At 37.2% G+C, this 22,823-nt stretch overlaps 1 protein-coding gene across 1 annotated transcript in view; it reads right to left on the reverse strand.

The window, feature by feature from the left end:
• Positions 1-713: 713 nt before the first annotated feature.
• The window catches only part of NUDT14 (nudix hydrolase 14), a 61,226-nt gene continuing 39,116 nt past the window's right edge, over positions 714-22,823 (reverse strand). Inside the window, exons 3-5 of the mRNA XM_075713140.1 lie at positions 16,875-16,939; positions 11,875-12,112; positions 714-954 (exon numbers count right to left, since the gene is read on the reverse strand). Of these exons, the coding sequence (XP_075569255.1) occupies positions 714-954; positions 11,875-12,112; positions 16,875-16,939 (544 nt within the window). The remainder of the gene's footprint in view (positions 955-11,874; positions 12,113-16,874; positions 16,940-22,823) is intronic.

The raw sequence follows: 22,823 nt of genomic DNA on the forward strand, positions 1-22,823 counted from the left end.
TTAATCAAATATTACCCATCAAACAAACAAAGAAGCATGTGTTCCAGTAGAAGCCCCCACCGTTCATCCCTCCATTCCGGCTGCTCAGCATTATAGCGGGAACAAACAGAAGCACATACTCTTACAGCTGGTCTATTGTCAAAATGACACATTAGCAGAAGGATTTACAGACATGTTTGCTTATGAAATAAAGGTTTGCATGTTCAGAAATGCAAACGTTTTCTCTGTACAAGAGCTACACACCACAGAGAAAGCTGCTTCCTGAAAGCTGTGCAGAACTCAGGAATGTAGTTAGGATACGTGTCTATTAAGGTTGGCTGCCTCCCCCCCCAAAATATCAGGAACTACAGCGAATACACAGCTGCCAGTATGTACAGACCACAGTGACAGGCTGGTATAGCAGCTGCACTGAGGTCCTGAGTGACCCTTCAGAACAGTGGTAGAGCAGTGCCATTAAAAAAAAGAGAACTGGACACATTTACTTAGCCTTTATGCAAAAATCAACATTTGCTTCTCAGAGGCAAATCCTGGCCCCAGTGAAGCCAGCAAGTGTTTTGCTAATGATGGAAATTGGGTCAGGATTTTAATTCAGATTTTACTTCCAAATTTATTTCAATAAAGATTTGCTCTGTGATGAGTTGATCGAGGCAGGCAGTTTTCTGTATCCACAGAACCAGCAGGACAGCTTTTCTTAAAATCATGGTGTTTTGATTTTACTTTTTTGATAGCTTGGGTGCTATGTTGTTTTGGAACCACATGAAGCTGAAGATGACACCCATCGTCTTTGGGAGAGTCTCATCGTAAGCAAACTTCATGGAGTCTTCTAAAGGTACTTCTACAACTTCAATCAGCTCTCCTTCTTCAGGCTGGCCACCTCCTTCACCAGTTCTCATCTGGTCTGTTACTTCTGCATAAAATAATGTCTGCCTAGAACCTGTCACACCAACTCCAGACCTGGAAAAAAGCAGAGAGGAAACTGTTTTAGATAAAAAGAAGGTAGCTAGGAACTAGGAATGGAAACTTGGGTCCTTAATTTGTGTCAATAAGCAATATCAAAATGCAAGTCCTTACCCTCTATTAATGTCATTTAGAACCTATAAATGCAGTTTCATTAATACAGAAATTGATTGCAACTTGCATGCAGAAATATCAACACTTTTGAATACAGTTGCATATGAAATGGATCTATCTTCAAATATGTTCTGCAACTTTGGAAAAATATTAGTTTGGGAGAAAATAAAAAAAAAGGTTTTGAATTCGTGAACTGTTGTTCTACATGTACTGAAGTCAACAGAAGTTTTTTCAACTGACCTTAGTGAAAGCTGGACTGCACAATGACTCAGAGATTTACAAACAACAGAATGAAGCTCCTCAGTGTATCTGTGTGCTATCATGCTACATTTTTGCTTGTTTTTACACAAATATTTAGATTTTTTACTTTTAAGAAGATTATGTCCATTCACAGCTGCAGTTCTCTACTCATGGACTGGGTCAGTACAAGAATAGAAAGGCAGCCTGACAGTCTTTCTCTATCCTTCCTGAACTTTAGCCTTGACCCAAATGGACCACTGTAAGCATGCATGAATCTGAAGTAATTCAGTCTCCCTGCTAAATTTGCTGCAGTGGATTTAGTTGAAGATATTTTAGATTATGTAGTCTTTCTTCAGCTAGACTGCTTGCTGTGTATTATTCCTCTTATTTGTTAATCCTCTATTTCCTTAGGACTATTTCATTTAGGTATTATTAAATAAGGGATAAGTACATAATCCACTCATTTAGTCCAAGAAAATATTCACATCGTAATCGCAACTTCTTCATTTCACACGATTACAAGCAACTTTTCACATTGAATCTGGATCCAAAGTTCACTGAAACTATGAATGAGGCATTAGGGCAAGCTGAAGAATTACCTTCCATATTATTATACATACAGAGGATTCTAAGATTTGTAGCAGTGTTATGATCTTAGAGTGTGTATCGATACTTACCCAACCATTAGTCAACTAAATCTTTCAGTTAATCCAGCATAGATCACACCCCATAGCAGGAATTATTCATTTGTCTCTCAGTTTTCCAAGAACACTGGCTTTTATTTTGTTTGGAGAATGAATAGCGATTATTGAAGTTGGTTTCTTACATCAGTAGACACCCTTTTTTTAAACACAGAATAGGGAGTGAACCAGTGAATTCTTTTCTTAAGGTACATTCTGTGACTTTTGGAAAGACATTTCACAACCCCAGGATCATTCCTGTATCTCCACGAAGTGCTCGAGAAACTTCAGGATCTTTGGCACTTCCAGAAACTTTGAAGGCTGCTATGGGATTTCTTTCATTTTGTATGCTAATATGCACTGACAGCGCCCTTTTGCCATGAAGTAATGGCACACTTTACTAGATTCCCTTTGTGTTAAAATACAATATATTTCTTGGTATTATCAAGCAATAATATATGTTAAAAAGCAACACTGGAAATGAAATACTGATTAAGAGCAAACAGATCTATTTCACAATCCATCACGGCTGGCTATTTAAGCTCTGGTCATTCAGTGAACAGCCTCCCCCAGCTTAGTCACCTTGATATCCGTCACTGACCGCTGACCCGTGTGCTACCCACTCCTCACTATCATAGCTACGTCCATTGGAAAGAGCCTCACTGAGAGAACATATTTGTGATAGAACAGTAGATTGTTTGTTCAGTTTTTTTGTTCCCCCTTTTCCTCATTATTTTCTTGTGTGAGGAGGCAGAAATTTTTTAATCAACTAGAGATCCAGATCTGTTTTTCTATATATAAAGAGATTACTCATTCTTCAATTGTTTCTGCAAGAATTGCATTTTTAGAAATTAAATCAACATAAGAAACCTGAGATTGTCCAGAGATTGTTTTTTGGTAACTGATAATAAGAATAAAAAACACATGTTAATTTATACTGTAAAATTTTGCTAGACAAAGAATGCAGCTTGCTAGTCTCCACAGGTACTATGAAAAAACACAGGACTATGCATGACATATTTAATGTTGTGTTATTTCTGATGAGTGTTAAATCTGAGCTTCATCTGGTGTGCCCCACCTGAGGAATTAAAATGCTTGTAAATTGAGTATACCCCTGTCCACCTGATATTATGTAAACATTATATTAAAAAACATAGAGACTTTATTTAAAGAAGCCCTTCTAGAAGAACTTTCTGGCTTGATTATTTACAGCGTAATCTCCTTCTATGCCACCTGTGACCATTTACTTATGAAATAGCCGCAGCTGTGGAAATCACAGGAGTTCACTTCCCACACATCTTTTCTTTAAAGTAAAGGAAAACTGCTTCCTGAGGTGCTACACCATAAGATTCAGTTTCTTGCCACTGTAGCTCAAGTAGCACGGAGTGATTTTAGTATGCCATTATTTCATTGTATTCACTCATATGATACTTCTATTAAATCAGTGCTTCTTTTCTTATGAACTAAATACATCAAGAGTGGCTACTACACTGAATATACTTTAAAAGAGGAAAGCACTGGACACCAATGTCTTTGTTATATGCCCAAAGTTATGGCATTTCTTCATGTATACTGGCCTATCATATGCCACAGAAACCAATGAAAAATTTGCAACAATACATATTCAAGGGAGGACATACCCACATGTTCATTCTTTCTTAATTGATTACTTAACTTATCTTGCTCTGGTGTAAATTTGCCATGAGTTATTCATTAAAAACTAATAAAAACTTCCAAATGAGCTATAAATAAAATCAAAGAGTGCTGGTATTAATACTCACGTTATTCTGTTCCACTCTTCCCTGCCCAAACCAGCAAATTTAGCATTTCTAAGACTACTTAGAATCCCCTCAATATTTAGATGGATGACTTTGGAAGCTATTGCATGACATTATCTATGTACATATTCACGGCTTTTATTGTCTAACTACATGCCTATTTCAATGGTTTCAGAAAGAGGTCAAAAGATACAGAAAAATAGTTCAATTAATAAAAAAGGCATATTGCTTACCTTTTTTTTATTTGGTATTTCTTTCTCTAAATGCTCTGGCTTACTCTGCCAGTTGATCATTTTTACATGGATCCATGTGGAATGCCCTTTACTAAATTAAATATTCTCCAATATTGCCTACTGCTGTCTTTTGCAACATTTCCAGACTCTTAGATGTTAATATGTCCTGCCTGTCCTTAGAAAATTGTCCAAAAATCAATGCTATTGACATTTCATTTGTCTTAGTACCTTTGGTTTTTATAGAAATCAAAAGTTAGCAGGTTTGTTGCTTCGAAGCTGTTCTGAGCCTCCATCTGCTTGAAGTAATGAAGTGTTTTAACAAATACCCTTGGAAAACATGTATACATTTCAGCGGTTTTGGGTATTTGGGGCCAGAGGAGGAAGGAGAGGAAGAAGGTAGGTCTGGCTGGTAAAGAGGCAATGGGCTGCTATTACGTTTTCAGTATGCTTTCAGGTTTACCTGTCACTAGGATCTTCCTATGCTTTTGCACGCTTACTTGCACTTTCCGATTACGAAGTTTAAGGAATTTTGATGTGCCTTTATTCATGGTTATGTTCCTTTTTTTGCTACCTTCTTCCGCTATCCCAAGTCTGTGACATATGCTTTTCCTTGCCCTAGTATTTCACATTACAAATAAAATCCTTTTGCCATGGTCTGAAATGAGTCACCTATTAACAGATTACAGCTATATTCATTAGCTTTGCATCTGTGGAAATCACAGAGGTCAGCACACCCGAACTGCAAGTGATGAGTTTCACCCTGGGAAAACCCCCTTCCTGATAAAGGTGTCTCCCCTTCCCAGTATACGAGATGCTTGGTTTGGGGGAGGGCAAGCAGGGTCTGAACTCACAGCACCGGCTCAGGGTGAGACTTCGGGCCTCAGTCTCACTCCACAGGTTTAGCACCATGTTGCCCAGACCAGGCACGTCATGGCTCATACTGACCCAGACCTACTAAGCCTGGCTTGACCTAGCTGATTGTTCCAGATGTATTTTGATGTGTCTGTACAGTGCTTGACTCTTATTTACCACTGTAAGACAAATGCAAATGATCTATACAAAACACAGCTCTGTGTTCCTCATCTCTTTATCATGATGATCAGTTTCCTATGAGAAGTTTATAGTTTCAATTAACAGCTACATGGCTGACAAATACTCTTTTGTCAAATCGTAAGGGCTTAAGCTCATAAACCCTGTAACCCCAACAGAGAGAGATTTTTAAAACCAAAAGTCTATTAGCACTAAATTTTTAGTGTTGCTTCAGAGACAATTAGAAACCTCCATTACCTTTGACAACAGCAAATCTAAGATTGTAAGCATGTCAAAGTAAGGATACCAAAGTGGTATGGTTTTCATCACATTAGTAACTTAAATGCAAATTTAACACATCAAAACAAGATCTGTATGCTGCATTCCCACGCTTAATTTTAAATAAAACATTCAAACACTGTGATTAAATCATGCTATGGCTTTCAAAACTGTGGGCAACACACTTGTAGGCAACAGCACAGCGGAGAAACAGTTTCTGCAGAATGACTGCAAAGTGTTTCTCCTTACCTCCTGCCCAGGGGTGGGACTGGCTGGCAGAATGAGGCTGCAACTAGAGTATTTTCTATCTACTTCCTTCTTAGACCAGGGAAAACACAAGAGACAGATTGTCACTCCAGTCTGTTTTTGAAACAGCAATAGCAACTCTCACAGTCTTTGTTTAGCTCTTCCCTTTTATTAAATGCATGAGGAAATATGTAGCACATGAAATAGAGTTCACAAAATGGGACTTTTCACTTGTCAGATCTAAGTTCATAAGCATAAAGATACATTACATATGTATTTTTTTATCACAAATAGGTAACAGTATCTTTTTGCTTTAAAAGAAAAGTTTAGTAGTGCCTAAAAACCACAAGTGAAGATTGAGTCCACCTTGTACGTTTGCTGATGCTGAGTGAGTTTCTTCAAACTGAGTGTGTGTGCGCATACGCGTGCATGCATGCGCACATGCACGTTTGTAACAGGGTCGAAATTCAAAGCATGTACTCAAGATTAGCTTTGCCTCCTTCTCATGTCTGGTTGCTCATCTATACCAACCAGTTATTACAGTCATAATTATTACATTCATAAATATTACATTTTTAATTTGAAGGAACAAACTTGTATGAGAAAATAAAAAATATCTTATATTCTACTCCTCTGCTGCAATGTGGGGAACAAATAAATTGACTTATCGTTGTGAAGACTTATTAGTTTAATTCAGATTTATGATAGACAGCAATTAAAAGCTAAATTTCTCATAATTTCTTAATATTTAACAAATATAAAATCTCTAAACAATCAACATTTACCTGTTCCTATCAACACAGAAATAAATTTTCTGGTTTTAATCTGTCATAGTTAATGTGAAAATTCTTAAATGCAATATATCCTTTTACAAGATGTAAGGCATTTGGATGCAGAATTTGGATATATAATGAATACATAATTCATGTTTACAAATAAATGTGACACAAATCTCTGTTATTCATGCTGAAATCAAGATCTATTTAGGCATGCAACATGTAAACTGATGAACAGTGACATGCAGCTCCTATTGTCACGTCTTAGGACCTTTGTACAGTTCTGACATTAAAAGCAGCAGGTGCAGGAAAAAAGCAGAGAGGTAATTAACATAAAATTATATTACATTATGCCATCACCCAACAGGTGTACTAGCAGGTGATCTTTCTAATTATAATGCACTCCAACATTTTCAAGGCTATTATTCTTTCTACATAATAACCTGTGAATACAAACCATTTTTACCTCATTGCACAGGGGCTAATAGCCATAGCACAGTAATTGGAACATCCAATATTAATTCTCTGAATGCTCTTCTTTGTTGTATACTTTTGGAAAAAAATCAAATGTAGGAAGATTAAAGTAAGTACCTATATTAATATAGTTAGGCCCTTAAACTAATCCATCTGATTTTTTTGCAGCGGGGCTGAGAACATGCAGCTCCTATTGTATCCAATTCATAGACAAGAGTTTATTACAACTTCTGGGAGAAAATAAAGATAGAATGAAGGGAAAAGGAAGTTGAACAAGAAGCTCTGGTTCAACTTTATCCTGATGCTCTAAGGTGTTATTTAAGTCCAAATAATTTTATAAATATTCTTCAAGAAGACCAAACATTTCAAGAACTATAAGAAAATACTGTAAGCTGCAATGGCAATAATAACATCTTTAACAACAGCAACATATTTACCTCCCCCTGTCTTGTAAGGAAATAAGTCCCAAGGAAGATAGCTGGAAGTACTTCAACCTAAGAAACTAACTCACAGCTGAATTTCACACAGGATTCAAACTGAAAACTGCTGGGATACCATGACAGATAGAAAATTTATTACATCTGATCTATAAATAAGTCCAAAGTAGTTCACTTACAAAATATTCCCTTTAGGAAAAAAAAAATTATGGAAACTCACAGATTTCTTTTAAAGCTTTTAAAAGTGAACAATTTAACTGGCAACCATTTTCATGAAGCCTCAGTTTACAATTATACTACTATAGTATTAGCTTCATTTTATTATTGAGCTAAATGGTTCTTTTGCATGCATTGCATCTACCATCTTTGCCATTTTTGACTGAGGCCATACATATAGTTGATAAGAACTCAACACATCAGTAGGTGTCAAAACTTTCAGGAAGCCTCCAAAAGCTGCTCCCAGAACAGAAAACAAACTTTCTGTAATACCAAAATGAGGTTACTTATTGTATGTCAAGCACAAAAGTAGCAATTTGTGTAGCCATGATGAGAAGAGGAAACTCACCACACAGGTTGCAAAGAATACAGACTGTTTCCAGAATGATGCCTGCCTCCATCTACACTGCAAAATGAACCATTTGCATTTAAATTCACCTTCTGGCAGGCATTTTTCTATAATAGGAACAGATATTTCTGATTCTTCAAAGTGTGATTCCTCTGACCTCCTCCAGTCAAGTCCCTCTTAATATGTTTGTCTTTCTCGTTACCTGCCCCCAATCCAATCTCCTTCATTGACCCATGCCATACTGCCCTCCTGTTGCTGGAACAACTTGTTCCTAAGACTCTTGCTCAACTAGTGTAAATTCCCCAGCTCCTGGCTTCTTTCCTGATTTCTCATTGACTCCACAGCTACTCTGTGGATCATTCAAGGTAATTAAGTCTGAGTTCACTTAATTCAGTGCCTGACTTCTATCTGATGGGTATCATGTCACAGGAGCTTTGGACTGAGCTTAAGAATGGGATCCAACAACTTATCTTTATGTGCTTTTGAAATATCTGTAGCAGTATTGTAGTTAAGCTTTTCTGGTTAGCTGAGAACATAAAAAAAAAAAATTCCCCCAAACACAGTCTAAGTACTTTCTTCATTTCATCAAAGAGAATTCTTCTCCACCACAATGAATGTACTTTCCCCAAGTCCACTCTGTCCTCCGCCCATGTTTTTTCTCTGCATTGGTCCTTCATCTCTTCTTCCTCTTTCTCCATTCAAGGATTTTCTATTCCATTTTTCCCCCTAGTCTAAGTTGTCCCTACGCATTGTCCATGCCCTCAGTCTAATAGACTTAACTCAGTAATTATTAATTATAGTTATCTAAATCATAGAATCATAGAATGCTTTGGGTTGGAAGGGACCTTGAGAGATCATCGAGCCCAACCCCCCCTGCAGTAAGAATGCATTTTTATTTGCATCAAGAAAGGAACAACAGCTAACAGATTTGTCAGGAATCTATCAAGTGCAATCAAACAAGTATCAGCTCTAATAGGATAACAGGTCTTGTGGATGGGGCAGCAACACAAACAATGAAACTTCAGTTTATCAAGGCTTTGAACGCTATCTAATGTGACAGTTTCATTAAGAAGTTAGGAGATCATGATATACTTAGAAATCGAAGAAACTGTGAAATAGGTGCAAAACTAGTATGAGAATGGTACTCATGGAATGGATATCACTGACAAATTGGAAATACAAACTAAATAGGATTCCATATTTTGTTTTAGGACTTGTATGTTGAAATACAGACTGCAGGTAGCAAAGCTGAGATAGATTACTTACAAGAAGCTAGAGATGAATATTAGAATTCAAAATCATCCCAACAACTTGGAGAAATGGTCTGAAAAAATAGGATGCAATTCAGTAAAGGCAAGTTCAAGGCTCTGTGTTCAGGCAGCAATAATGAACAGCACAAATACAGACAGGAGGTGAATGACAGTGCAGTACTGCTGCAGAAAATAGTTTTGAGATAAGGGACGCATTGCAGACCCTAAGTTAACACATAATGCCACTGCAAAAAAGGCAAACATCATACTACAGCATATAAACAAAATAATCTGTAAGACTAGGGAAATAATGCTTCCACTCTATCTGACACTGGTAAAGCCCCCACTAAAATACTGTGCTCCACTTTGGGCACCATGTTCTTAAGAAGTACGCAGACCAGATGGAGAGAAGGCAGAGAACAGCAGAAGAAATGATCAGACATCTAGAAAACATGGTCTAAAGAGAAAGCTTAAATAAGATAGTTTTGCATAGGCAAAAAAAAACCAATAAAGGGGAGATTTGTTCAAACAAATACGTGGAAGGTGCAGAAGTACTTCATGTCCACTGGGAACAGGGTAGTAAGTCACAGGCTTGAAGTGAAGAAAGGGGAGTTTGGGCAAGACATGAGGAAGAACTTGCTCATGGTACGGATAGTTAGACACTTCAGACAGAATGCTCGGAGAGGCTATGAAATGATCAGATTTTAGAGAAAACACAAATGCACATTTGTCAAAAGTGATTTAAATTCAGCTGAGCCTGATCTTTGGAAGAGGAGCCGTCTAGGTGAGATCCTCCCAAAATTCCTTCCAATTCTGTTTTCTAAGGCTTCTCTCTGATCAGATGCACTGGAACAATAAATAATATAGAGCAACTATTACATGGATCACTGAGATGACATATAATAATAGAAGTGCATGATGTATTGTCATTATTAATGGAATGCATACGCATTAATGTAATGCTTTATGTCAATGCTTTGTATTGACAGTCACAGCATGAAACAGCATAAACCATATAGAAAAACCTGTTACACTTAGAAAAAGCCCTGAAATTCTTATATGTAATATAGCCATTATGGAAACAAACGTCCTTAGCAGACCATAGGGGAACCAATTACTTCCTGTCTTTGCATCATCTCCTCAAGGATCAGACAGATATGCCAGTCTTTGGCTGAAGGAAGAAGAACAGGACACTCCTAATAGGAAGACTGTAACGTTAGTATACAGTTCTAATACGGAACACAGGAAGTCCAACAAAAGAAACTGTAAAATATAATCTTTGAGGCTTCAACCTTTCATATTAATCTAAAAAAATAAATACTATTCAGGTCCTTCTGACTTCAGCACGGTTCTCCATAGGCAGAAAGCTGTGTCCATGTAGACAAAGCAAGACTGGAGGATTAACATATTAAGTGTCCTTTGCATGGGTCTCACCGAGAAAACTCCAATTGTATACTCTCTTTGCAAGTCAGTGCAATTTAAAAAAAAAAAAAAAGCAACTGAAAGAACAACCACCTGTAAGATACAAAGCCATGTATCAAACAAAAAACATACAGTGTTTTAGCCGGATGTAAAGCGTTAATGTTGAGTCAAACTTCTACAGTGAAGCTACAAACTTCTACAGCTACAGAAATTATATTCGACTTTTCCTATTTTGTGTTTGTACACATGTACGTACATACATACATATACATATGTATATGTATGCATGCTGTGGCCTGTCACCCAACCTATGAAATTCTATAGACAGCTTTTGCTCATAAATCTAGCAGGCACTTTTTCTTTCAGTAGAACAAACCCTTAATCTAGTTTCAAGAAGTTGTAAAAGACAGCTCCTGTGATTCATCCCCTCCCCTCAACAGAAGCACCGCTTGTTAATCCAGCAGGAAATAACATTTGCCAGGATTGACAGCTGTGGATTTGTATTCAATTCCCAAATTAAAAACCAATGACAGGGCCTAGTTCAATGGAGATGTCAAGCAAAATAAAGAAAGTAAAAAACCTGCTGCTTTCTCTGTAAAATACAAACACACATACATTTTGGATAACAATACTAAAAGCTGAGAAGGAGATATAATGGGATTAAAGCTGTGTACAAAGTTTCTCCTGAGGGTTTTTTGTGTTTTTTTCCCCTCCAACAACTCACATTTTGTATTTTTCCTCTTACATATTAAGTTTTCCTCTTACTCCTGAAGTATGTTTTAAAACATGAAATAGATTTTACTATTTCAATAACTATTTAAAACCCTGCAAAAAATAGAATGTAAAAATTTTCACAGTCAAATCAGCAAAATCTTCATACATAACATTAATTATTGTCCAATTCAAAGAAGGCTTAATTACAGCCCAAATATTATGAAGAGATCTGATGGTACAAGTTCTCATGCTTCTGCAAAATGGTGTTAATGGTAAATCAGAGTCCATCTTGGTCAGCTTCTATTGTTTATCAGAATAATAAGAATCAGAGATGGAAAACACCTGACACAATTAAGACCGGCTGTTTTCTAGTGCTGTAACAAACTGCTCTGAGGAGCTCAATGTAACTTTTCCCAGTTCTAATAGTCTTTGGAATAAAACACAATAGTATCATTCTCACTGGGAATTCAATCCCATAATTATGAGTTTATAATTCCTTAAGTCTCTGTAAATACTCTTCTCACTTGCTGAAAATTACACCTTTCATGTACTTTCAGGTGTCCATGTTCCCCCAACACACCACTTAAATGAGGGAACAGGGAACATTAATTTACATTCAAGCCACTCCAGCAAGCTGTGAAACAACAAAATGCAAAGTGCTTTAACTTATTGCTATTTACCTGTAAGAAGTGATCCTTCTTAGGTCTTTAATGGGAACACGATAGCCACACTCTTCTAAGACTTCCCCACATGCAATTTCTTCTAAAGAAAGGTCTGGTTTGTCTACAATGCCAGCACAGAGTTCGTAGGTCACTCCTACCACAGCAGGTAAGGGATCCTCTACACGAGAGAAGCTCTCCTTGTCCTGATGCTGAAAGACTTGAGGATGGTGCCTTTCTACTTCACACATGTAAACAGCTTAAAAAAAAAAAAAACAAAGAAAAAGAAACAGGTGGCGGGGATGTTAGTTTATTTATATTAAAAAGAAAAAAAAATGATACACAAATTTTGCCTGGAAATTTATAACCATCAGAGTACTTGAGAGTAACAAGGAATTCAGTTGTGTTATCTGTTAAAATTATGACATACTGAAATTGGAATTTTAGAGATCAAAGGTACTCTTGCCATTTCCGTAAAATTATTCTTTAAACTCTATTTGTGCTTACATCATTTGGAACGAATTCATGCACACCTTAAAATAAATAAAAATAAAAAAAGGAAGCTAGTCATTCAAGAAGTCCAGGTCCCAGAAGCGCCATACCACTTCCATTTGTTGGGCAATGCAGATATCAGGATTTAATTTAAACTATGCGCTTATCTTGCAGGAAAGTTGGGTTGCACATTATGTACCATGTGCACAATGATGAGTCTTTCAGCCTGTCAACTCAGCTGTTATTTAGAAAGGGTATGAAAAGCATGTATGTTTGTTTGAAAAAAAACCCACCCAACTTCTTTTGAACATATAGTTCCTTGCACAGATTCCTGTGTGGAGTCTGGAAAAGACTTCTTGAATTAATCTACAAACAGCTGCCACTGTAATGCACTCCTAAAGAAAGTGCAAATGCCAGATTTTAGTCTTTATTTAAGCAAAACCTCTCCCTGATGTCAACAGAAACTCTTCCTGAGTGAGAACTGCAGGACTGTATGTTAACACACAAAAAATCACTACTGACAATTGCAATCATTGTAACTTTAGCTTACAGTTGTAATCCCACTTGTTTCTTCTTTGAAATTTCCTCATGTCCATCCCTTTGCTTTTCATGAAAGGTTACCATAAGGGTGTTATAAAGCACCCTGAATAAAACTATTCTAGAATTTGAAATTATTTTAATTCCATTAAAATATTTTACATGCATATTTCATATACATATAATGTGGTTTTCAAATAAGCTTATCTTTTCTTTCCCATTCTAAATCTTACAGAACTGGTATGTAAAAAAGCTCAAGTTTAATGGATAACTTTTTGTTCTTCCAGTTACTGGATTTAGCTTATTATTTCTTAAAATTGTGATATACAACAAGGTCCCTAAAGAAATGTTATTGCATAAAAGTGCCACAGTGACTTCTCAACCACTTGGTCTCTGGGGAAGAGTCTACACCCCAGAAGTTTGTGCCTAGGCTCCTTCTATAATGATATTGCCTCATAAGTGTAGTATGGCAAGATCAGCACCTGAACGGGAGATGTCTACATCAGCCTAAAAAGAAAGGCAAAGTGCAGAAGTTTGCCCCAAAATTAATCTTTCTCCAGAATTTAAAACTTCCAAAGGTGTTTGCAGTAGGTACATCTAGGTGTTTGAGATTCAAACATTTAAGGAAAGGAGCTTCCATTTCTTAACTGAAAAACATGACTAGAGCTCAGTTTTCTTTTTAAAATGCAGCAAGAAGGTGGCAAAAAAAAAAATATTCCATACAGAGTCTGAAGGACAGATCCCTGAAGGGTGTCTATTGTCATTATTCCAAAAACTTCTAAAAGCTATGGCAATTATCATAAATGACAACTACCTCCAGGATCTCTCTGAGATGAGCCAAATACTCTTAAGATTGTACTGCTTTTTCAGTACTGACTTATCTGTAACAGTAAATACAAAAAGGAACAACACATATATCCCAGTAAAGGACTTGGGCACCAAAACAGGATGCAGGTAAGAGTGTGGATACAGAAATAGGAAACTGTGATTAAAGTAACTCTGTTACACGTCTCTTGAATCCCTGAAGCCCACCCTGCTCTTCTGGCAAGCACCTGCCGTTCTTCTTCTCCCTCAGCACAACTGGGCTCCATGTAGATCAAAACCTACATTCCCAAAAGGACCCAATCCAGCAGTCCTCTTCAGAGCAAAGCCAACATTCAAAGCACACTAACAGCTTTTCTCTGCAGACAAGGAAGAAAAGAAGCGGTACCAGCCACTTCTGTAAGAATCCAAAAATTTGAGCATTCACCAAGAATCACAGTATGAATTCATTATCAGCAGGCTCAGAAAAGTTCAAACTTGATTCATCTCTCATAGATAAGGAAAGCCTAGAAAACCAAGCTGCCTGCTAATATCAGGAAACCTAGGAGTCCCCCATACCTCTCCTGAAGGTGCAAAACTGACTGCACAAGTGATGCACCAAGGGAGACAAAGTACCAGATGGAAAAGCAGTCTGTGGTCTGTTCGCTAGGGCATACTCTTTGGAGGGAAACCTGTGACTCTCCTCTTCCTCATCACAGATTGTCAGCTTATGGCAAATGCACAGAGAGTTCGGAGAGCAGAAACGAGAAGCAAGAACTCAGCTCAGTCACCCACCCACACTAGTCCTGTGTCTGCCTCTTGTCTTGTGATGGCTTATGCTACTTTGGTCAGAAACTGCCACTTCATCATCACCGGGCAGTCTCCTGCATCATCAGATGGACACATGCAATAAGAAGCAAGACAGTGAGGACTCAAACAACCACCTAGTGCTCATTAAACATCATTACTAATTATTAAGTCTCACAGTGGAAACTCCAGTGGAATTGATGTACTTGCCTTCCTTTCTGCAAAGCTGGGACAAAGGATAGATGGCTTAACCAAACTCAACAATTAAGATCATAACTGTTATTCAAAGCAGCACTGTTAGATGACTTATATACAGGGACTTGTTGCTAATAAAGAGAAGAAAACAACAATACAGACTGAGGGGTTAGTGGGGTTTAGCTGACTGGGGAACGTGGTAGCTTTCCTTTAAACTTCTGATTTCTCTTTGATTGCACTGGTGTTTTGTACCCCCTGAACATGGCTTTTGATTCAGATCTTTGATACTGCTTCTTTTAAGTCAATGCAAAAATAAACACCACAATCCACTGAAAGGTCATTATACTTACAGTGAAAAAAACAGGGCACATGCTCATGGGTACCAACCCTAGCCTTTCTCAGGAACATACTATTTTACTATATTTGAAAACATGTAGTCAATTGACTACCAAAATGAGCATTGCTCAAGACCTTGGCCAATCTGTCATGCATGTAACTAATATGGAAACTACTAAGATATATATGTAACTTTTTTCTCTCTGCTCTTTCCAAATGATATATTCAAGATGATCTAAGTCCACAGTACACTGAAAAATATGATCCTGTCTGCCTCACCCCGGTTGTGTGCTCCTGCCACCCCTCAAGACAGCATGAACTCTTCCAGGCCAGTCAGATAAGCTGTCTAATCCTCAAAATTATCTGTTTGCAGCCATAGAAGATGTCTGCTCTGTGTGCATAAGGGCTGGTACTGCCAAAGGGAATGTGGTGGGAATGTACACACAGGGAGGGATAACTGCCTTTATAAGCAGCACAGACTTCAGTGAGAAAACCTGATCATGACACTGCGCCCTAAGGAAAGGCAAGCACATTTGCCAACCAGCACAGGTGCAAGGGATGTGCCTGGTGAGTGAGCGGCAGCTCACAAGTAACAAGCTATCACCTTCCTAGTGGCACCCTGACAGGAGCTAGCAATAAGAAAAGTTTCAGCCCTAATTTTTGCTTGTGGAACAGGCACCAAGGCAGACAATAACTGTGGAATGGAAATATAATTATAGTGATGTGAGTAGTGTCAGGGCATAGTTGTGATCACTGAACTGCTGTGGAGTGTCTGACTGACCACTGTCCCTAAGGCCAGGTTTCTGAGCAGCTCCAGCCTCTGGAACAGTTTAACTCCAAGAACAGTCCAATCTTTTGAGGCAGATTTGACACTTCCATAGGGATGATGTAATGAACATGTCACTGTTCAGTACATATATATATATATATATACATACACACACACAAAGGCTTCTGCCTAAGATTGCCTCAAAGAGAGCAATAGCTATATGAGCCATTTTATTCAGCTGGCAAATAAAAGACTTTGGATTATTGATAAACAAATAAACAAACACTTTATCTTTGTAATAGTCAATATAGTACTTCATGAGAAGTATGCACTGTCAGTATAACACTGCTACACAACACTGAAGAGCCTGTCAATCACTGTCAGTAAGAAAGGACAGCATGACACCACCCTTTAAAGTTTCCTATAAAGTCTACCAGGAACAGTCTTGAAATGGTCTCTTAGCAACAGTCAGTGAAATATCTTGTGATTTTTTTTAATTAACATGCAGAGAATATGCATTTACTTTTTACCTTCCAAAAAGTAAATATTGCTTTGAATTAAAATAACTGATACAAAAACTCAGGAGAAAAAGAAGTATATTAACCTAAATTCATAATAACAACTGGTAAAATGAAGCTGTCCATGCATTGCTGAAAAAGCATACAGTCCTAAATTTCCCTCATTTTAAATCCCCAAGTATACAACACACAATAACACATTTAAAAAAAAGGAATATTGTGTTTCTGCACAGAAGCAACCTACTGAATACTAGATAGGTCAAGAAGGAACTTCAAATAAAAGCAATCTATTACATGATCATTGTAGAACTGTTGTAATTTCATCCAAGAGAGGACAATGACTAGTCCAAAAGCAGAATGTAAGGCTACCCTGATAATTTCATTCATCTGTAATGGAAATTTCCCAGTTAGAAATTCTGACCAACTGACAAGAGTGGGCTATCATACAAAGAAACAGAATATAGAACAAAGATTTTAACACCACAGATGCACCAACTTTTAACTGCTAAACCCCTAAAAGCTTGCTTCACTAGAGAGCAAAAGTAAATCTAAAAAAAGAGGATTACCTGGGCGGAACTGCTTCACCACAACAAAGCACTGCCGAGAAGTATTAAAGATCAGGATTGACACACTAAGGAGGAAGATAAAAAACAAAAGATCAATACTTTATGAAGGATGAACTATTAAACTTACATCTTGTGTATTTAATTGTAACTACATAAATACATAGAAGATTTATTACTAAAGCCACAATACAACAAGATCCTTGTCCAACATCGATCAAGAGGGATAGATAATGGGTCCTGTTCCCAAAGCCCATGAGAATTTACCCCAAGTTAAGTCACTTTTGTCTCCTGCCATGCACACAAAGTAAGCAGCCAATCAATTCCTTCTCCCCAACAGACAAAAAAAAAAAAAAAAGGTCCAACTCTAGGAACATTGCTACTAGATAGTAATAACATGAAAAATATCCTTAAAAATAAAAAAAAAAATATTCCCTTTTATCAGTCCCAGATTAGGATAGTCTAACTCTTCGGCACAGTCTAGTCTCACTCAGAGCCAGAGACTTCTGTATAAGCACAGAGCATCTCCTGTCTGTGGATGCTTGCTGAGCCTGGGCATTAAACAGACACCACTCAAGTCCAATTTTGTACAAATTTAAACCAGAAGCAGTTTTAACTGTTACCACATTCAGTGCTTTAACAGTCACATTTTATTCTTTCCCCTGTCCTCTTTGGTTGTTTGAAATACATGTCATAGGGAAACCGGGCAGGCTGAATATTTGGAGGTGCTCTAAAAGTGTGGAGGATGTTCCCTACTCTCTTTTTCACTTCAATTATTCTCAGATTTTATTATTTAAAAAAAAATGCAGACAAAAGCCTCTCTCCTTAGTTGGTAGCCCGTTAAAACCTGCAAAAACAAGTGTATATTTTGCTCATTACCATGGTAGCATTCTCTCATTTGTTATGCCTCACTGTATGCAATTGGAAAGCTAATTCATTATTCTATGAATTCTACAATAGATTAGACTAACAATGGCATATTTGCAGAGTTGAGTCAAACTTTCAACTTTCCTTGTAAAAGAGCTGTATATTTATTTTCACCATTTGATTTAATAATGAAGTCTCAGGCTGCCAGAGAAACTGCTATTTGATGATTATTAAAAATAATGTTAATGTTTATTATAATAATATATTAAAAGCAAAACAGAAGGGGGAAGTCCAGATGTTAACATTTATATTCATGCTTGCTATTCTTAAGACCCGTACTGCATATTGATGGCTTCCTGCCCCAGGAGATGTCATCTGCAGGCAATTTTAAAGCAAAGGGTTTTTGCCTTCAGAGAGGCTGGAGGAGAACATTCACTCTGTTTACTGGCACAGGGGTCCTTTCTGACCTAACACGAGAATAACTGGGAGTTACAGTACAGGTTGCTAGAAGAGATGAAGTTAAACCACAGCGTACAATGTTTTTAAGTTTACTTAAGTATTATTCTTTGATCTTTTTTTTTCCCCCTTGCATGACTGTTCCTCTCCCCAAAGCAGCACTGTCTGAGGGTAGACATTGCACTAAATAAAAGGGGAAAAGGAATTACTGCTACTGAACCTTTGTTTTTTGTCTATGTGTCTAAGGATATGCACTGCCTCAAATTGCAGACAACAGCTGAGGATAAAGAGAAGAGATTTCCTGAAGTATAACGTTGCCCTTTACCTTTCTTTACAACCACCACCACAGGCCCAATCTTTCACTTGGCTTGCCTTCTTCAGCACGTCTCATTAAATAACTCATACCAACTCATTAAAAATGGCTCAGCTATTAGACATTATTTTTTCCTAAGAGTCAATCACTGGAGATTTTTATGGAACAGATGGGAAAATTAAAAACAATCTGTCAGAATTAAGGAACAAGATCAAATTAAGCTGGAAAGGAGTAGCAGCAAGTTATTACAATTGTCTGCTTCTCACACCATCTTGAGATGAGAGGGTACAGAAATGGCACAAATCTGTAGAACTTTCTATTTAATTACTTCTAATTTTCTGAGAGACTGACAAACAATTTTGAACATAAATTTACATTTTTTAACAAACCACAACACACAAGTTCCAGTATTTCTTGTCAGAGTTGGAGAATCATGGAGGAGAAAGTTCAGAATTATACCTTCTTAGGAGGAGTGTGACATTACGAATGCAATTTGGTATTTCTTATTCCACAAGAAACAATATAACATTAAATATTTCCACAGATCACTAGGTCTTGACTTCTGAAAACCCATCTGAAGCCTCATTCAGGACAGTTACTTGAGTATTATAGAAAGCTAGGGCAAGACTCTTCAATTGATCTAAGTGGAGGATCTCCTGAGCCACTGCTTTCAATGGGTTTCCTTAGTGCTGCAACAGCCCAAATATGTGGGTTCAGCTGTTTGGTCTGGCCTGTAAGATAGGGAAAGTATTTATCTTCTATAGTTTTAAGTCACGATACAAAGAATTCACTACAAAATTATTTTGAGATTACTATTTTTACAGTTGACACAGGCTACCAAAAAGGACTACTACAAAAGCAGAGTTGCAAATACATCTTTCAGCGGTATCATACCACAAGGTATTGCAAGTGTATTTGATGATTCAAGGCAATTCCCTTTAAAATATCACAACCAATCCTATTTTAGAATATTATATATGCATCTATAAGCTTTAAAGTGATCAATAAAGAATAAACATGTAAAATAAAAACTTAAAATGTTCACAATGACTTTTGGGAACACCTCCACACAAATGAAAGATACAGAAGATAAACAAAGCCCAAGCTGTATGTTATCAGAGAAAAATCACACAGAACCACTAGAACAGAAAAAAAAAAGCCCAAGCACATTTCCTAAAAAAGGCAGGAATCCCAGACAAGAATTTAATCTGAAATGGACATCAAAGGTCCTAACCTAGCAACAGGCTCATGTGCCCAAGTCCCAAGGAGGAGCACAAGACCACTTTTTTGTTAGTTTTTATGAAGGAAAAGAATACTTAGATGTATTTTGGATCATGATGGATCCAAAACTTGCCTCCATACCTTAAAAACAAGCTATAACACATCTGAACAAATGAAACACTGTCTCAGCTTAGACCTGCCAACCTTTTCATTTTGGGTGGCACATTATTACCTTTTACTGTATTCCACAGTTTTATATCTTTGCTGGCTATTTCCTCCAGCAGCTGACACTCAGGGAAATTGCTGGTGTAAAAGGAGAGGTCAGTAATGCAAACGCAATGCCACTGAGCCACAGACCTATACTGGGATTCAATGAGCACCCAGCACAACTGTTGCACAGTTATCACATTCAGTACCTGCCACTGCCAGTAGGCATGCCACCTCCGTAGGCAAGACGTGGCTGAAAAGAAAACTCTTTGAAACGTGCTCTATGTGTCATTCAGGAGCTATAATTTGCTTCTGTAAGACACAGATCACCTCGGACCAATGAAGGAGACTTGGCTCCTTCACACTGCATCTGTTGGTGGCTGCTTTAGGAACTACAATCAAACAGAAAGACAATGTACTAAGAGGTGACAAAGGTTTGTACAGTGTCTTCTAGGGCTGGTGAAGACCACAGCGCTGCTCAGCTTTCAGCCCAACCCTTCCTCAACTTCCCCCTGCAGTAGCTCCTGCTCACCTTATACATACAATAAATCACTACTCCAATTACAGGAGACTTTTTCCCAAAGAAAGCATGCATGTAAACAGGTTACTGTGCAATAATGTAGGATACTGTTCTTTCTATAAATATAGGAACAACTATATATAGGGTAGCCTTAAAATATTTTAAGAAAGATGTACCTAAAATGTCAGCGAGACACACCTACACAGACCATCTAACCTGTACTTGAGTTTCTATTGTACTCAAGTTTGCAGTTAAAGTGTGCCTGGTCTTGGTATCTAACACAATGTTTTCTTAAAGGGATTCCAACTATTCAGTCAAGAACCTCATGTAGCATGTAACCATTTAAACTTCAAAGAAAACCCTGACTGAAATACATAAGTATTAGGATTCTCTAATGGCTTCCCTAAATGTCTAAGTCAATGTGCAGAAATTACATACAACTGACCTGTGGACATCTGCAACACAGGAGTCCAGAATCTTAATTCTGCACCTTTAAGACTCTCATTGAAAGAGAAGACAGCCACCTGAATACAACCTTTACAGTTAATAACCCCTCTTACAAGAGTTTAGAAAATGACTCCATTGTGTGCCATTGGCCTAGAAAACTACTTCCAAATTTTTTCCTCCCCCAACATAGTACAGATCTGTATTTATTGAACTCATGGTAACTGATGCTTTATGACATTCCAGCAGAGCAGACATTTATATACAAATACTACTACAACTTCACACACTCAAACCTGAGAAAGGAAGGTGGTGTTTCTAGGAGCAATGCAAAAAATGCTGTATTTGACCACAGCAGTTACGAGGTAAGGGACAGATGAAAACTGACATCCTGTTAAAATGTGCACACACGTATGGATGGACGGAAAGTTAATTCTTTTGAAACACATCCTAGCAATTAAGATCAACAAATGAGCTTTGCCAAAGCTACAAGAACATGTACTTCTAGAGCTCCAATACTTGAAGGTTTTGGGGGATGAGTGTTAGGGGCTTGGGGGTCTTTTTGTGGTTTTTTTTCTGCATTAGGTTTTTTTTTCTTTTTGTTGTCGGGTTTTTTTAGGTAGAAATGTAATTTCACCTTGTAGTCATCACTTTGGTAGTCTTCTATTTTGATGATTTGTCAGTTGTTGACCTGGGCTACAGTTAATCCACAAGCAACTGCTAACACTTACTAATTGCTTTTCATGATACAAACTTTTAAAATCCTTTAATAGATAAAGATTGATTCAACCTTTCATTATTCTTAGATGTGACCTTAACGTATACTTTACAAATGTGAATTTGCAAAACTAAAAAATAATTTAAAAAAAATCACAGTATAGTAATAGCAAAGAAAGCACAAGATCCTCTTGTGTTTCTAAGACTCTCAAGGCTGGAGATGAGGATTTTTAAAGATAATCTTGTACTAATACTATAGTATGCTAAGTAATTGATGAGGTAATACAGGCAAAGAAACCGACCTTTCTTTAATCATTGTAAGAGCAACTCGGGATCTCCTTGTGTTTAGCATGGGTATGTGTGTGTCACACACAAATTGTGATCAGAATTCAATAATGGAAGACAAAGCCCCAAAAAAAAGACTGACGTTAACATTGAAAGCCAGGGCTTCCTAGCTATTAACCTCAGCCCCTTCCACTTACTTTTAAAGGCTAAAAATTATCTCAAAATGAGTTGAAAGTCTGTAATATTGTTTGTGCTGCTTACAAACAATAGTCTCAGCTCCATAGTGGAGACTTTAGGAAGTAATGTTGTTTGATTTTATAAAAAATGCAACAAACAAACGAAAACAAAACACCAAAACCCCCGCAACACTATCCACTATTGGAGCCTGTGGTAATTCATTTACCATTCTCAAAGAAGACAATGAAAAAAGAAACACAAAAATGGCAGGCAGGACTAAAAGTAAGTAATTGATTTAATCAGTCCCCTTGACTTTCAACACATATTTGGTATTAAAAATCCCTTTGATACAATCAGAAGAAAATAATCAAATGTAGTGTGCAACCACAGAGGTATTTAGAGATGTACTAATTTCAGCTGGAGAGCATGTGAATATAAAACATACCTGTAATATTTTTGCCTATATGGCTCATAAGGGAGAAAATGTCAAGACTTATGAATCATACTAGAAGGAAAGTCAGTAAGAAAATAAATAAATCATTTAGAAGTCCTATAATTATTTTATCTTTAGAGTATAAATTTATTTTCCTTCTTGAAGTTATATGAATTTGGCTTTTTTTGTTCATACAGTATTGACAAATTGATCTTTCATATTGTTTTCTATGTCAAGACTATATAATTCCATCTAGTCTTTTTAAAAGATTATGTTTGAGAAAGACTCTAGATCAGGAGTAAAGCATGTTAG

This window comes from Pelecanus crispus, chromosome 6 (genome assembly GCF_030463565.1).
Source record: "Pelecanus crispus isolate bPelCri1 chromosome 6, bPelCri1.pri, whole genome shotgun sequence".
NCBI lineage: Eukaryota > Metazoa > Chordata > Aves > Pelecaniformes > Pelecanidae > Pelecanus > Pelecanus crispus.